This window comes from Camponotus floridanus, unplaced genomic scaffold (genome assembly GCF_003227725.1).
Source record: "Camponotus floridanus strain SB8 unplaced genomic scaffold, Cflo_v7.5 scaffold97, whole genome shotgun sequence".
Lineage (NCBI taxonomy): Eukaryota > Metazoa > Arthropoda > Insecta > Hymenoptera > Formicidae > Camponotus > Camponotus floridanus.
The window spans coordinates 18519-33661 of NW_020229868.1; the positions used below are offsets into that span (position 1 = coordinate 18519).

At 30.6% G+C, this 15143-nt stretch overlaps 2 protein-coding genes across 5 annotated transcripts in view; both read right to left on the reverse strand.

The window, feature by feature from the left end:
* Positions 1-132: 132 nt before the first annotated feature.
* LOC105259160 (SET and MYND domain-containing protein 4) lies at positions 133-3810 on the reverse strand. Of its 2 annotated transcripts, none has more exons than XM_011270913.3 (7): positions 3465-3810; positions 2672-3227; positions 2078-2394; positions 1597-1805; positions 1271-1395; positions 783-992; positions 133-566 (listed from the first exon to the last, which is right to left on the reverse strand). In XM_011270913.3, exons 1-7 carry the CDS (start codon positions 3772-3774, stop codon positions 245-247), a joined length of 2049 nt encoding a protein of 682 aa, XP_011269215.2. In that variant the 5' UTR covers positions 3775-3810; the 3' UTR covers positions 133-244. The 2 variants fall into 2 exon arrangements, with proteins under 2 accessions (XP_011269215.2, XP_019885520.2); XM_020029961.2 differs by having other exon boundaries at positions 2672-3241; positions 3465-3573.
* Positions 3811-5244: 1434 nt separating this feature from the next.
* The window catches only part of LOC105259159 (aquaporin AQPAn.G), a 34249-nt gene continuing 24350 nt past the window's right edge, over positions 5245-15143 (reverse strand). For all 3 annotated transcript variants that reach the window (XM_011270909.3, XM_011270911.3, XM_011270912.3), the window contains 2 exons: positions 7354-7497; positions 5245-6006 (listed from right to left, as the gene is read on the reverse strand). In XM_011270909.3, coding sequence (XP_011269211.1) covers positions 5608-6006; positions 7354-7497 — 543 coding nt within the window. In that variant the 3' untranslated portion in view covers positions 5245-5607. The remainder of the gene's footprint in view (positions 6007-7353; positions 7498-15143) is intronic.

Genomic DNA, 15143 nt, shown 5'->3' on the forward strand with positions numbered 1-15143 from the left:
TATTTAGATATAAAAGCAATCTCTCTTTTAATATAATCTACTTTTCGATAATTTATATGCGAACTTGAGTGTAATCAAATCTAATTTATTACATAAATGTGTATTTTTTAAATATATTCAAAATTACGTCAATTATATTTTTGTCCTGTAATTAATAAAAAATTAATATAAAATCATAAAACACATAATAAAGAAAATTTACGTTATGAATATTCTACGTAGATTTTTTAGGACTCTGTGATGATTAAATATAAGCTGTATTGCCTAAAGCAAGGGCACATAATCTGACTCCTTGCTGACAGATGTGATAATCTCTGATAGGCAATGCCAGGGTCTCATCTAACAGCTTCAAAATATCCAGATTAGCTTTTAATGCCAGCTCATTTTTGCCTTCTTCGAGATTCATCGATGCGACTTTGAAAAGTGCGTCCGTGTCTTGGAGGGCTCTTAAGCCTTTCAATATATTTGTGCTCTTGCCGCATTTCGCGCATCCGATCATAAACTCGTTTGTGTCGCTTCTGACCAACAGCACGTTACCACAGGACAACCCAGTTTCGCATTTAAATCTAAAAAAAATCGTACAATATAATGTTATGGCGTCAATTTTATGTTTCTGGATAGGGTATCTTGATAATTTATATTTTTATAATTAAACAAGTTGGCACTGGTATCTTCATTATAATTTTATTAGTAATAATAATTATAATGGATTATTATCCGATTAATTACAATTATTTTAGCATATAATTAACATCTGATCATGTTGATCTGATCATAAATACCTGAGTATTGTTGGATCTAACTCTTCCAGAAGCGGCCAGTGCCCCGAGCACGCTTCACAATTGCAATCAAACCAATATTGGACTCTCAATCTTCTCTTTCGTTCATTTTCGGGCGTGGTTGTGAAGATCGGACCGTAATTTTCAGAAATCTCTTCACCCGCTCTGATTGTCCGAGCGGCACGAACAACCATAGTCGTGCCGATAAAATACCTAATGATTAATGTATATTTCACATGTATAACATTCAAATTATTTTTTTTTTGTTAAACATTAGTAATGAAATAATTTTTAAATTAATGAAGAATTAATATAGATTTTCAATAATTAAAAAATTGGTTCAAATGAACGATAATTAAAAGAGTTATATAAATTAATTTAATAAATAATTTATTAATTTATATAAATTGTTGATATTTGAAAATTTTAGCTTTTGTTTTTTATAATAATAATATTTTAATAATGTACAAAATATGATGTTAATTATTTACCGTATTACACCAGGATTGCATGAATGATTTAACATCGCTACCGTAGGATAAACACCACCGCCTATGAATATACTTTTGGCCTTAGAGAGTGTCTTCTCCCCTTTTGGTTTTATCAGTTCCGAAATCTAGAAAAGAAATGATATGGTCAGTAATTGCGAGAGGAAAAACAATAATATAAATTTGATTGCGATTTTATAATAATCTATTTATTATGTAAAATTAATGTAAAAATCGTTTTAAATAAAAATAATTTTACGGCAATAATTAACTACAGTCGCACGAGAAAGCGTGGAAAATTATAACATTGTAATATTACAGCTTGTTACCTCGTGCGAATTGAATTGCAGCAACTGTAAATTGTGTAACAGTAACTCCGCGATGAACAACTCCTCGTTGGATAATTTGTTGTGCGCTGTATCAGCAGTTTTCATGCTTTCCGGCAAGTATTCGCTCGTTTTTAGCAATCTGAACAGCCAAGCTGCCATATAAGCTCTGTGAAAAAGATCCTCTGGCAATCTTTTGTCTTCATGGGTCACTATCAAGAATATAAAAAAAAATCTCAGTATAAGAAAAAAGATAATCTCCATATCGAAGAAAAGCTTGAGTACTTGTTTCATTAACAAATAATTTAATTTTATATATTATATTTTTATAATTTAAAATAATAAATTTAACAAAACAATTTTGCATAAATACATATCGGAATGTGCTGATTTAATTAAAAAGTTGCCTTATTTCTACTTTATAGTTTTGTTTAAGTTACTATATTTTTATATTTTATATATTTTTTTATTTCAATTAATCAACCTAAATTGTAGAAAGTCATGTAATCATTCCCTCGATACGGATTCTTCGCGGAGATGTTCAATGCGCTTCCGGAATCCACGAGCTGTTTCTTTAGCTTCATAATTTCTTCCAAGGATTTCTGTGTGATCGCCCTTAAAGCTAGAAAACACGTCACTGAAGCCTTCGAACGCCACAGGATCGGCAGCAACTTGCATTCCCGCAGATGCACTTGGGCGTCCGCGTCTCTGCAACGACGACTACAATATATGATGCAGCTGCAAGTGCGACAAGGAACTGGCACAAATATCCTCGCGAAGCATAAGTGACAATGTGTGAACCTGAAAATCATACGTCCCAGCATTCTTAATTGTTGATGATAAAATTCTACAATAATAATATATAATAAATATATAATAATTAATTATATAATTATATAATTAATTAATTATATAATTATTATATATAATTTATATATAATATTACATATTTTATATTTATTATTATATAATAAATATATAATAAGTATTTAATAATTAATTAATTAATAACAAATAGTTAAGGAAATAAAATGAAAGAAATATAGAACTAGATTATATGAAATACTTGAATTTTTACCTGTTCTCCGCCAACAGAAACGCGCAATGCGGTCGTTCCACGATTATGATCTCCCCAGGCACTATTTCCCTGGTTGCCACAGCATGTCTACCCACGTCACCTCCGTTGTCCTTGATCTCCACTGCGCTATTGCAAGCAGGATATCGAGGATTCCTTTGCTTCTCGAGAATAAACTTACCGCGATTCTCTTGGGAACGTTGACTGGACAGACTTGGCTTGTTATTAACTCGCGAGAGATTATTCGGGGCGATTTTGTTGAGCTGTTTGCCCTTATCCATCACCGCGAGCATCATCCTGATGTCCGCTTCAAATTTCTGTTTGCGCTCCAACGATATCCTGGCATCGTCCAGAGTCTGGAGAGCTCGTCTGAACGCCTCGATCGCCGCATCGTGTCTCTTCAAAGCCAACAGGCATCTGGCCCGTCGCTCCTCGAGTTTGTAAAAGAGATCCTTTGGGTAACCGAGTTGCAAGGCCTCCTCCATGTCCTCCAACGCATGCTCGTAATGTTCCAAGTGATACAGCGTGGCCGAGCGATTCGCCAGGATGACACTTAATTCTAAACATTTAGACCTGCGTTCACGATCCATATAATTAAGTGATGTGATTATTATTGATTGAATGACGTCGAATAATTAATCGGAGATTTTTCAAATAAATTAAATTATGGAGAAACAATGAAAAACTATTTAACAAACATTATGTTATTAGTGTGACAAATATATATTAATTTTAATACATATATAATTAAATAATACAGATATTATAATAAACATCGTACATTTGATATATTTACCTGTTGACGGTGCTAAAAGTACTGCGTTCGAATAAGCCTCCAAGGCCTTTGCAAATTCGCCGCGACCAAAAAGCTTGTTTCCAGTTTCTTTCAGTTGAATAGCACCACTGCTGTCCTTAACCATGGGCTTCTCCACATCCAGGGACAATTGGTGAGCCTCGGGATAGCTCAGGACGAAAGCTACTCTCTCGGCATTCGATTCGAGGGCGGCGAATTTCTTAAAGTCCTGTTGGCGAATCGCCTTTCGCACAGCCAACAAATTCAAGCGAAAAAATCCGCCGATTTCTGGTTCCAACTCTCTTTCCGACATAATTTTTATTATTTTTAATAATATATGTAATAATTAAAAATTAATAAAACATACAGCTGTAATTAACGTATTAGTGTTTGGATGTTTTTATAATAGCATTAATATATGTCTTGTATTTTTATTTTAAATATACAGAATTATGTAACACAGTTTTGATTATTAATTAAATTATTATATTATTCTATTATTATATAATTAAAATATATTCTTTGGTATTAATTATCGGTAAAATTCTCTTGATAATATTGATGTATATTTTTAGAATTAATTCCGTGTAATTAATTTTCACATTAATTTCTCAGCAAAATCGTTCATAAACATCGAATTGATTATCGTTATCTTTTTGAAAAACGTGAAATTAATTAATTAATTGGAGAACACGTTCGAGTGGCACGTCGCTGCTCCACAACTCGAAGATACTAGCTTCTCGTAGCGTGTCTAACTGCAACGAAGACTATACACGACTATTTTGGAGTGGGCTATTTTGAGATACTCGGTTTTAATGTAGAAGTGTGTCTGTAATGCCTTCCTAGTTAGCGACAATGTATGTAAGTTTACGTATGTCCGGATTAGAGTAACTAGATCATCTGTCACTTGCTTTTACATTCACAATCTTTGTAGATTTTCAAAGATGTACATGTTTTGGAAATTGAAATAATAATAATAATAATTATTATTATTATTATTAAGGGACCGAGAGAGGGAAAACATAAAAATTCATATGCGGATAATAATAAAAGATTATATGTGTTAATATTTTTATTCGTATCTGTGCGTTATGAGGTAATTAATTCCTAAACTTATTATAGATCGATAAAAGATAATTAGTTTTTTATTTCTCGATATAAGCTAACTTAAGTACAATATATATACAAAATTCAGAGTAGAAAGCGATGTACAAACTGGCCAATAGAATTTACGTGATTGATAATGACCTTTAATTATGATGGGATTATGCTGATAATTATAGATGAAAAGCTACATCTTGTTCTATGCACATTTTAGGAAAGAATATATTTATTTTCTTAAGGTAACTTTTTAAAGATAACTTTTTAAGGAAAGACATCGATTCAATGTCATACGCATTATTGCATAATAATCGTACATGTCATCTATTATCTACTATTGTATAATAATCACTTACTTTTTAATAATAATCATTTGTTTTTTTTTAGTCCGTAATACATGTATGTATATAATATCAATTATTAATAATATATTATGTACAAATTAATACAAAACTTTATTTTTCGTTCATATTGTACACAAAAATATTATACAATAATGTCGATATATTTTCGATGATGCTTTCCGATTAAATACTGTGTCAGCTAAAAAGATTCTAAAAATACTAAAGATAAAAAACTAGAAAATACAATTTAATAGATGATGAGAAGATTTTTATGTAAATATGTAAAGATTAATTCAATTTAAGAAAATAAAATCTTTAAAAGGAAATAAAAAAACATATAATATGTACTTGTATATATGTTATGGGTGTGTGCATGTTGAGTATACATTTACATATTATGGAGCAATTTTAATTCAAATAGTTCCCAGTTTTTGAACTCTCTGATCTACAGTGGGTCCAATACTTTCTTCAATTTTTTGAACTCTCTGATCTACAGTGGGTCCAATATTTTACAAATATATATATATATTCCCTGTAAAATCCTATTTTTTTACAAACAATTTTGTCATATGCCACGAACAAGGATAATAAAAAAATCTGCATTTTTATTTCCTTATTTACACCTGGGAAACTTCCGATCTAGTTCTTCGCGGAATTATTGTTAGGATCCGTCTCACATTTTAGGATCCCGAGGAGGCTTTTCAAAAGTCGTATGAACCCTCGTCGTCCTCCCTATTAGCCCTTAAGCCCATCCTGTAGATGCCCCCGGCCAAGCAACCTCCGATGAGCGGACCCACCCAGTAAATCCATACGTCCTGATACATATCCTCCACCACGGCTGGGCCCAGAGTCCTGGCAGGATTCATGCTGCTGCCGGTGATGGGGACCGCCGCCATATGAGATGCCACGATCGCCAGACCGATCGCCACCGGGGCCCAACCCCTCGTGTCGGACCTCTTAGCATCCGTCACCGCGTGTACCACCAGCACCAGCAGGAACGTGATGATGATCTCCATTAGGACACCCTGGCTTACCGACACGCCGTGACCCAGCATGGTAGCGCCGAGACCGCCAGCAGCTGGTGTCTTGGGTATTATCAGCTGGATGGAATGATTCGATTCGATGAGATTTTGCGAAGAAAAGAGGAATTTTTAATTCCTCGATATATAATAAATTTCTTAAAAAATAAATTGATCAACTTTATAAATTCCTTAAATTCAATATTATATAACTATAGTAATTAATATTCTGATTTTTAAATTAAGGTATTTACAGAAAATAGAATTGATCTGTTTGATTTCTGAGAGGCTCATACATAAAATTATAATGGATAAGATAATATTTTCTGTATAGCTTTAAATCATTTTACTGCTATCTTTAAATAATTAATAAAAAATGATTAATTTTTATATTTTTAATAATTAATTTATATTTAATTTATAATTAATTTGTAATTAATTATATTTATATTTTTATTTAATCATTTTATATTTATTGTAAGCCAATAATAATAATAAAGCTAATAATAATATTTGTTTACTAGTCATATTTTCCAAACAATTTTTTAATACTGTTTTTTAATTATTACCAAATTATTATGCTAACGCATAATTTAATTACTGTAGCGTATATAACGGATATAATAATTTCATAAATTTTTTTATATTTCCCTACATTAATCGCGTTGAAATGATGATAAAAAACTTAATAATTAAACTTGTTTGATCAAATTAATTCGGACCACACACAAAATATATAGAGTATCGCACACATGCACGCACGCACGTGCGTAGCTTGTTGCTCTCTCGCGCGTGACCCAGCCGCTGAACACTTGCGCGACTAGTTTTTGATGTAATGGATATGCGAACGGTTGATGGAGGAGGAGAGGAACGGACCTTGACCTTGTGCAACGATTTAATTGATACGGACAAGACGGAGCTCCGCGCCAAATCGAAATGACAGCCTATCAACGATCGATTTCACGCTTCAGTCGAATGATCATTACGATTGCGTGTGTGTAAGGAACGCACGTGTGTACGTAAGACGCGCCCAAATAAAAATGTCATGTACGCGACCCGGTGACCTCTTCGAGTACATTTTATTACTTATGCAATGTTGAGTGTCCAGCAATAAAGAGATAATTTCGATTAATTTTAAATTAAGAAAATCTTAATAAAATGATAATAAAAAAATTTGATACCTTGTTTGGCACTTGATTAAATAAAATTAGACTAATTTAAGCCGCGTATCAAATTCGACTTTCTTTCTTCTCTTTTTAAAAATCGATAAAAATTGATTTAACAATTAATAAATATAAATTTAAATTTATTTTCTCTCTTATCTTTAAAAAAGGAGAATTAAGCGTTATGATAAATTTTAATTAAATTAATGAATGAATTGTAATTAATTAGATTCTTAAAAATTAGTGAATTTTATTTTAATCTTACCTTGAGAACGGCAGAACCCGCGATAGCGCCGCAACATTGACAGATTATATAACTAACAGTTTTAAGAAAACTGCAATTTCCGCTGACCATTAGACCAAGTGACACAGCTGGATTCACGTGACATCCAGAAATTGGACCTAAAACCTGGAAATTAAAAAATTATAATATAAAACTGTTCAAAAATTTTTAAAATAACTATTATAATTAATTTAGTACAATAATTATAACAATTAATAACAATAAGTATGAACCATATATATATATATATATATATATATATATATATATATATATTACTATAATGTATTATAAAGTCACGATGCAAAAGATGTTTTTTTAGCTTTCAAAATTTTATTATAATTTTGCTATATTTCTACTGTATCATGTTATCATTATATTCCTGATTAGGAACGCATGATATCCTCATATGCTTTCGATCGGCGAACTTGTGACTAATAAAACTTTAGGCCGTGAGAAAATTTCTAAGATTTCTTTCGTAATCATCATGCGATCTCACGCCCACCGCAAGGAGAAAGAGAGAAAGACAAAATTTCTCGTATTTATCTCGAACGATTTCCCAACAATCAATGTCATCGTAGCGAGCGTTTTGACAATCTCGCAGTGTGTCACTGCGTGTAATGTCTGCTTGTAAATTCTTCTTATGTATCCGGCATATAATTATGTGGAGATCGTAAACGATTTGAAATGATCTCGCGAAATGTCCGACCTTCTCGTAGATAAAAATGCATGACAATCTCTCTTTCTCTCTTTATTATTTAGAAATATCTTCAAAAATATCTTACGAAAATATATTTTGCAAATATATAATACAATATATTTTATTTTTAAATTGACGAGGTAAAAAATAGTCGAACAATCAAACAATAGGTAAAAATAATTAGAGATTATTGAATTTCTAAAGATTGTGTAATTCTAAGAATTGAAATATTTATTATTAACCTATGTATTTTAAAGCAATGCAATTTATTAAAAAAATTTAATTATTTTGATAATGTGAAGAAAAGAAAATTTTAAATTAATATCAAATATTATTTTTAGATTATTTATGATTTTTAAATTATTTATTAAATATATGTAAATTATACGATTTATACAGATAGATACAGGTATGCATATACATACAATATAAATTATAAAGATAACATAAATCTAACACACATATTTATAATATATGTATATGAGAAAATACCTAGAAAATGTGCCTGTAAAATCAATTTTTAATTCTGTTTGTCATCACTTAAACACCATTTTTTCTAATATACGAGTATATGAAAGAGAAAGAGAGAAGTTTATATTATATATAATTTTATATAATTTGTGTGTGGGATTGATTGTATCATTCAGTAATATAATTTTGATTTATTATAGCGCTTCCGATTTTTACGTCATGTACGAAATAAGTATGTAAGCATTTAATTAAAATAAAATTTTTTTTTCTCATTGTAATGTCTACTTATATGAATATTATTGAATAAAAAATTAGGTACACGACGATCATTTTCTTTAATAAAGGAAAATTGGAATCTAATTCACAGAGATGTTAGAATAATAAATAACAATGAGAAAATTATATAATAATCATATTGTATATAATATTATATTGTATATATTATATATAATAATTATTATTACAATTGCTGCTCCTTAGATTTGCAACAGCATTCATATTAATACATAACTGCTTAACTTTTTTTCTTATTATTTATTTCCGTTCCTATATGCGAAATGTCGACCGAAAGATAAAAGCAATCAGGATAAGAAGCTGTCTAATTGTATATATAAAACATACTATCTTAAATTGAATCAATAAAAATTTTTATTGATTAAAAATGTAACACAACGTATCTCTCATTTAAGTAAGCATTATGTCTTTTTATAACATTTTTTGTGAATTATTTATATAGAACAATAAATGTGTTTTTAAAATCTGCAAATAATTTTTTAGAAGATATAGTTAAAATGTTTTAAATTTTAAGTTTTATATTTTTTTCTAAATGCAAATCGAAATTATCAATGAATTAATGTACATTAATTATAACAATATTTTATAGCTGAAAAACAAAAGAATAGATGTATATCTAAACATTTATACAAATGACATTGATTGCTTTAATTGTAATATATGAATAATATATAAAGTGCACCTTTAATAAATCGAGTTTAGAAGAGAAAATGCTCAAAACTATACTGTTACAAACGAGTGTGTAAGGAACTGAAATATATGAAGTAAATTTGTGTGAGTAACTAAATTAAGACATAAATCTTGTACGCGATAAGAAAGTGATGACAGGCGGACATGAAAATCGGTATTATTTTGGTTTAGTTTTTATCTGCATATCGAGTTACAATAGATAAAGCCGAGTCGAGGCTCGCTCGAGCTTGTCCTTTAAAAGCAATTAGAGAAAAGGATGCAACGAGGGTGCGACAAGGATGCGAGAAGAAACGCGAATAAGACGCGAGATACTTCGCGAGTGACAAAATCCGAGTTTTCTATTGGATTTAAGGATCGAGGATTTATGATTATTGGCTATCGATTGAGTCCACGTGGAGTATTTATGTAGCTCAGCAGTCCTCGTGGATTATTTAGGAAAAATTCGGGATGCTACCGATATATGGATCATCTGACGCGAATATTAATCGTTACGCAAAGGCCAAACACAAATTAAATAAATACATTCAATTTTATAAATATTTTTATAAATCTATTTTCTAATAGAATTAAATATCTAAATTAATTGATAAAATTAATTATTACGCGCAATCAATTTTTTTGCCTTTTAAACAGATATTTAATATTGTAAATTATAATTATTCAGCATTATTTTGAATATAAACTTTTAATAAAAATTCAGTTTATTTAAAAATATCTAATTCTTATATATAAAGTATATAATAATTACATTATTGTGAATATATTTTATAAAATATTGAGCTATTTTGAAATATCAATTAACACGAAAAATATTTTATTATATTATTTGGAATATTTTAAAATAAAAACTGAAATACTTTTTATATATGCATTATATATTAGATGATAATTAAGAATAAATTCGAAAGGGTGAAAAAGTAACAGGCAATTTGTCTAAAAATAACATGATTGATAAATAATTTATAAATGACTTACATTTTAGTCAAATCACCTTTTTTTTTTGAACACACCTCGTATTGCTTTTCAATTTCGTTTAACAATTTATCTTTTACAATTTTAATTAATATGGATTTAATTAATATATTTTCAATGATAATTAGCGAGTCGCGTTCTTATAAATATGTTAATGAATTTATGACATTTAATTTTGACGTTTGTTAGTATTCATATAAACTAAAACTAAAACAAATGTAATGTATCTAGAGCAGTCAATATTTGATTCATAGCTTTGCGTGTGGCTGCTAATCGATAGCAGATGTTAACCGCGATAGAAAATAAATTGATCTAATTCCATTGTACAGTTTGCAAATTGCTATAAACTCATTTTTCAAATTGTAATAGATATATATCCAGATATATATCTAGTGTTTATGGAAAAATTTTACATTACAATATCCGTCATATAGGGTAAAATATAATATTTTATTGCACATATGTATATAGTAAAATTAATTCGAAATGATTTTGTAAATAATAAATTTTATATTATATGGTATCTCAAATTTGTAAAATTCTCTGAAAATTCCCTGCCTTTTCAGGCATTTTTGTTCGAAATTACATCATTTATTATATACATTTATTAATCTAATATTTTTCATTTTTATGAAGAAAAACATAGAATTTTTCTAAGTTTCAAGTGCTAGATTTATAACTGTACTAAAAAAAAATTAAATAACTTTTGTAAAATAAACATTTTTCATTTGCGCAACATTCATTTTTTATAAATAAAAATTACAATAAAAATATCTATTACAAAAATATCTATTATACAAATATTTATTATTCAATTCTGATTTCAATTTTATTATTTTTGATATTGAAGACATTGACTAATGAAGATATTGATTAGTGAAATATATAAACAAAGATAGATACATACTTGCAAAATATTTTAAATACATAATTAAATTGCCGACTGTTCATATAAGAGCAACATTATTATTAAGAGAGAATTTTTCAAAAAATTATTCATTCGACAAAATATGAGAATTCCCTTTCTGATTTTCTGAGGAAGAATTTCAGGGAATTTTCGTATTTTTCCAAAAATTGTTTATATTTTTCCAGGGAGTAAACATTCTGTTTTCTATAATTATTAGATTATTAACATAAAAGTAGCTTAATTTATAAATAATATATATTACATATAATTATAGAGACCTTTTAATAAGAATTTTCGGATGTGTACGTGCCAATAATTATCTCGAAACAATCGATATGATGCATGAGAGAGTACCCCTTGTTCACATTTGCGCAAACACACGTATCTTATGATCTCAGACTCACTCGAATTAATCCGGCACGGTCCGCGCAGACTCCACGGCGTCGGCGGATTCATCTAGGTCCAGAGTCGGACCCGGGATACAACGAGGGGCCCGACGCACGCGGCCCAGTTCTCATGCACGCCGACAAGGTCTCGTCTCGCCGCGGGCGATCGGCACACATATGCGCCGACCAGGATTGCGTAATCGTTCTCTCTCTCTTTCCTTTTGTCCCTTTATCTTCTCGATTCTCGTCTCCATCAATTCGCGCTGATCGATTCGCTGATTTTCGTCGATATCGATCGTTAATCCCGAACGAGCAATTGCACGTCAAAAATTCACCCAAAAATTCGCCGAAGACTTCTAATACTAGAAAACCGATCTTATCACTGGGTGATGCAGAGTACGTCCTTCAAGCCACCTATTATAATTTTAATGAGGGCCTCTCTTTAATGAGGCCCCCGATTTTGGTCGAGAAACGATTCGCGATCGAAGCGGGCGAGATCGACAATCGAGAAAGACAGATTCTTTTGTGTCGGTCCTGGGGGGAGAGGAGAGAAAACCGAGCGACGTGGCCTTGCGGCTTGCCAGGTGAAATGAAAAATCCCCGGGCTGTTGCACGGGCTTTAATTGACACGTGTTCGCGCGACGTATGTCCGTCTCGGAGAAGAGATCATGGGATATAAAATATATTATAAAGCGCGTTTCAAAGGGGAAAGTTATGTCACTTTCCGCGACTCATCGGCCTTCGCTCCATAATATTGTTCCGAGAAAAGTAATAAACGTGCGAAATCCGCGAGTATCTTGGCAGGAGCCTCCTTTTCGGGGCCTCGATCCTATCTCGGGGCGATATTTTCGGGCCGAAATGTCATATTTTTTTCAGCGCGGACTTTGCGTGTTAATTTCTCGAAAAGATTTTTTTTAATCTTATAATCTCTCTTCACTTCATTGAAATTAAACTTAAAATGTGACGAGCTTGTTTCATTTTTTTGGCGTGGTTGTTTGCGAACCGCTCGATGCAGTTCCCCCGTGGATTTTACGACTTTGTTCGCGCTTTCAAATTACAAGTCCGAACAGAAAATAAAATTAATTTCCAACATCCGTTCCGGTTCGCTCACTATGTGTAGATCGTACGATCTCGAATTAGCCCGCCGTTTCGCGCCCTCGGGGCCTTACGACCCACAGCCCGCAGTCATAAGTCGCGTTTCCCCGTGCAGAACACGCAGAATCGGAGGGAACAATATACCGGCTGTCAAAGAATGCGTAATGAATATATAATAAATTATTATGATCAATATAAAATAAAAAAGAAAAAAATAATTAAATAAAGGACAAGGTAACTTTGTCCTTTATTTAATTTTTTTTTTTTTATTTTATATTGATCATAATAATGAGATAACCTTGTCACACATTGTTCTTTAATAAAAACATTACAATGTGTCTTTTTGTTTAATCACTGATGCATTACTTGAAAAAAGTCCTAGATACAAAAATATATTCTAGTCAAATTTATTATGTATATTATAAGTAATTGTCTTAATTGCATTAATTATATTTTGCATAATAATTATTTAATTTAATAGATAGAGTGTATATATTTATATTTTTGAATTAAATAATTATTTAATTTAAAATAGTACGTAACATATATAATGATTTATATTTTTAAATTAAGTAATTATTATGCAAAATGTAAATAATGCAATTAATATAATTATAACATACATAATAAATTCAAATATATTTTTAAAAATTTACTTATTACTAAAATATGATTTTTTAATATTTATATATGTATACATATGAATGTATAAATGTATAATTAATTATATAAATATATCACTATGTAAATATATTAATATCTAAATAAATAAGTATATATATGCATTTATTTATTATATATTTTATATTTATTATATATTATAGATAGAGAATTCGTCTTTTATCACTAATAAAACTTATGATGAAGAGAATAAGTCTGAATCTGAAGATGCATGTTCGTTGCACACGTGCCATGCTCTTTCTTCGTGCGAACGAACGTGCATGTGTCATACGCGTTGCTGAAACTTCATCGCGAATTAGCGGCGAGCAGGTGCAAGAAGGATCGCACGCGCGGCAAGCTGTTCTAGAATTCGCGCCCGATAGGCAAAGTTGATCGCCTTGAATCATTTTTCTATCTTTTTAGTAGACGGATCATCTTCGTTGTTATCCATACTACTGGGCCGAAGGTTGCCAAAGATTTCTTTTCTTGTCTCGGCAGTAAAAAAATCGCAGTAAAACCATGAACTTTCGAAATTACATGCGTGCGAAATGAGAAAAGTGTCTGATCCTACAAAAGCTGCCGACCTTTTCTTTTATTTGCTATTTAAAAAAAAACTTGGTAGCACAGTAAAATTATGATGCAATACTAACATTAACTAATAATAATAAATTATAATAATTATATAGTATTATATTTATATACGTGTGTAATAATTCTGAATAAATGATGGAATAATAAAATATTATATTTCGAGAAACTTCACGTGCGGGTATAAGATTTATTTCAAAGTAAAATCACTTTAATTAGCAGTGTTACGTACGTGCATAAAACAAATCAATATTCTAGCAAAATATTAATATTAAAAAAAATTAATGAGAGCGAGCAATTATAAAATTATATTCGATGCGATTGATGTAATTCAAATGTCGAAATTAATTCGGTCATCATTTAATAACTCGGATCAAAATCGTGACGAGTGATTCGTGGAACCTAAAGTAATAATGGTAAATGAATAATAGCGAAGAAATGGGATTGAGATGTTGAGAAAGTATTTCACGCTAATAAAACAAAAAGGATATCGAGATATCCAGCATTAACGAGACGCGGGCAGTTTGTGACGCAAATTACGCGTCTCTCCTCCTTTTTCGAGACGAGCCGTCATCGTACGTCGGCTCGTTCGAGCGTTAAATACGACTGCGAGCGAGCATTAAATAATGGGCTTCGCCGACGTATTGTCAGTAATTACCGTAAGGTGTCTGGGCTCGTCGTGCCGTTACAAATTCGTACACCTTGTCGGCGGCGCTCCTGCAGCGCGGAGACGCAGGATCGGATTCGCAAAATCCTCGGAGAGAAATTCTAATCTCGAGAGATTTTTACTCCAATATATTTTTTTTAATAACCGATTAAAAAATATAATAATTTCGCTATTTAATAAATAAGGACAGCAATTAAAAATACATCAAAAGTATGAATAATGATTATTAATTAAAAATAGAATCTAGAGAGATTTAATTTTTTATTATCAACATGAAATTTATTTTTAATTATTAATTGATTTATCTTTCAATTATTTAACTGATATACCTTGTTGCATTAT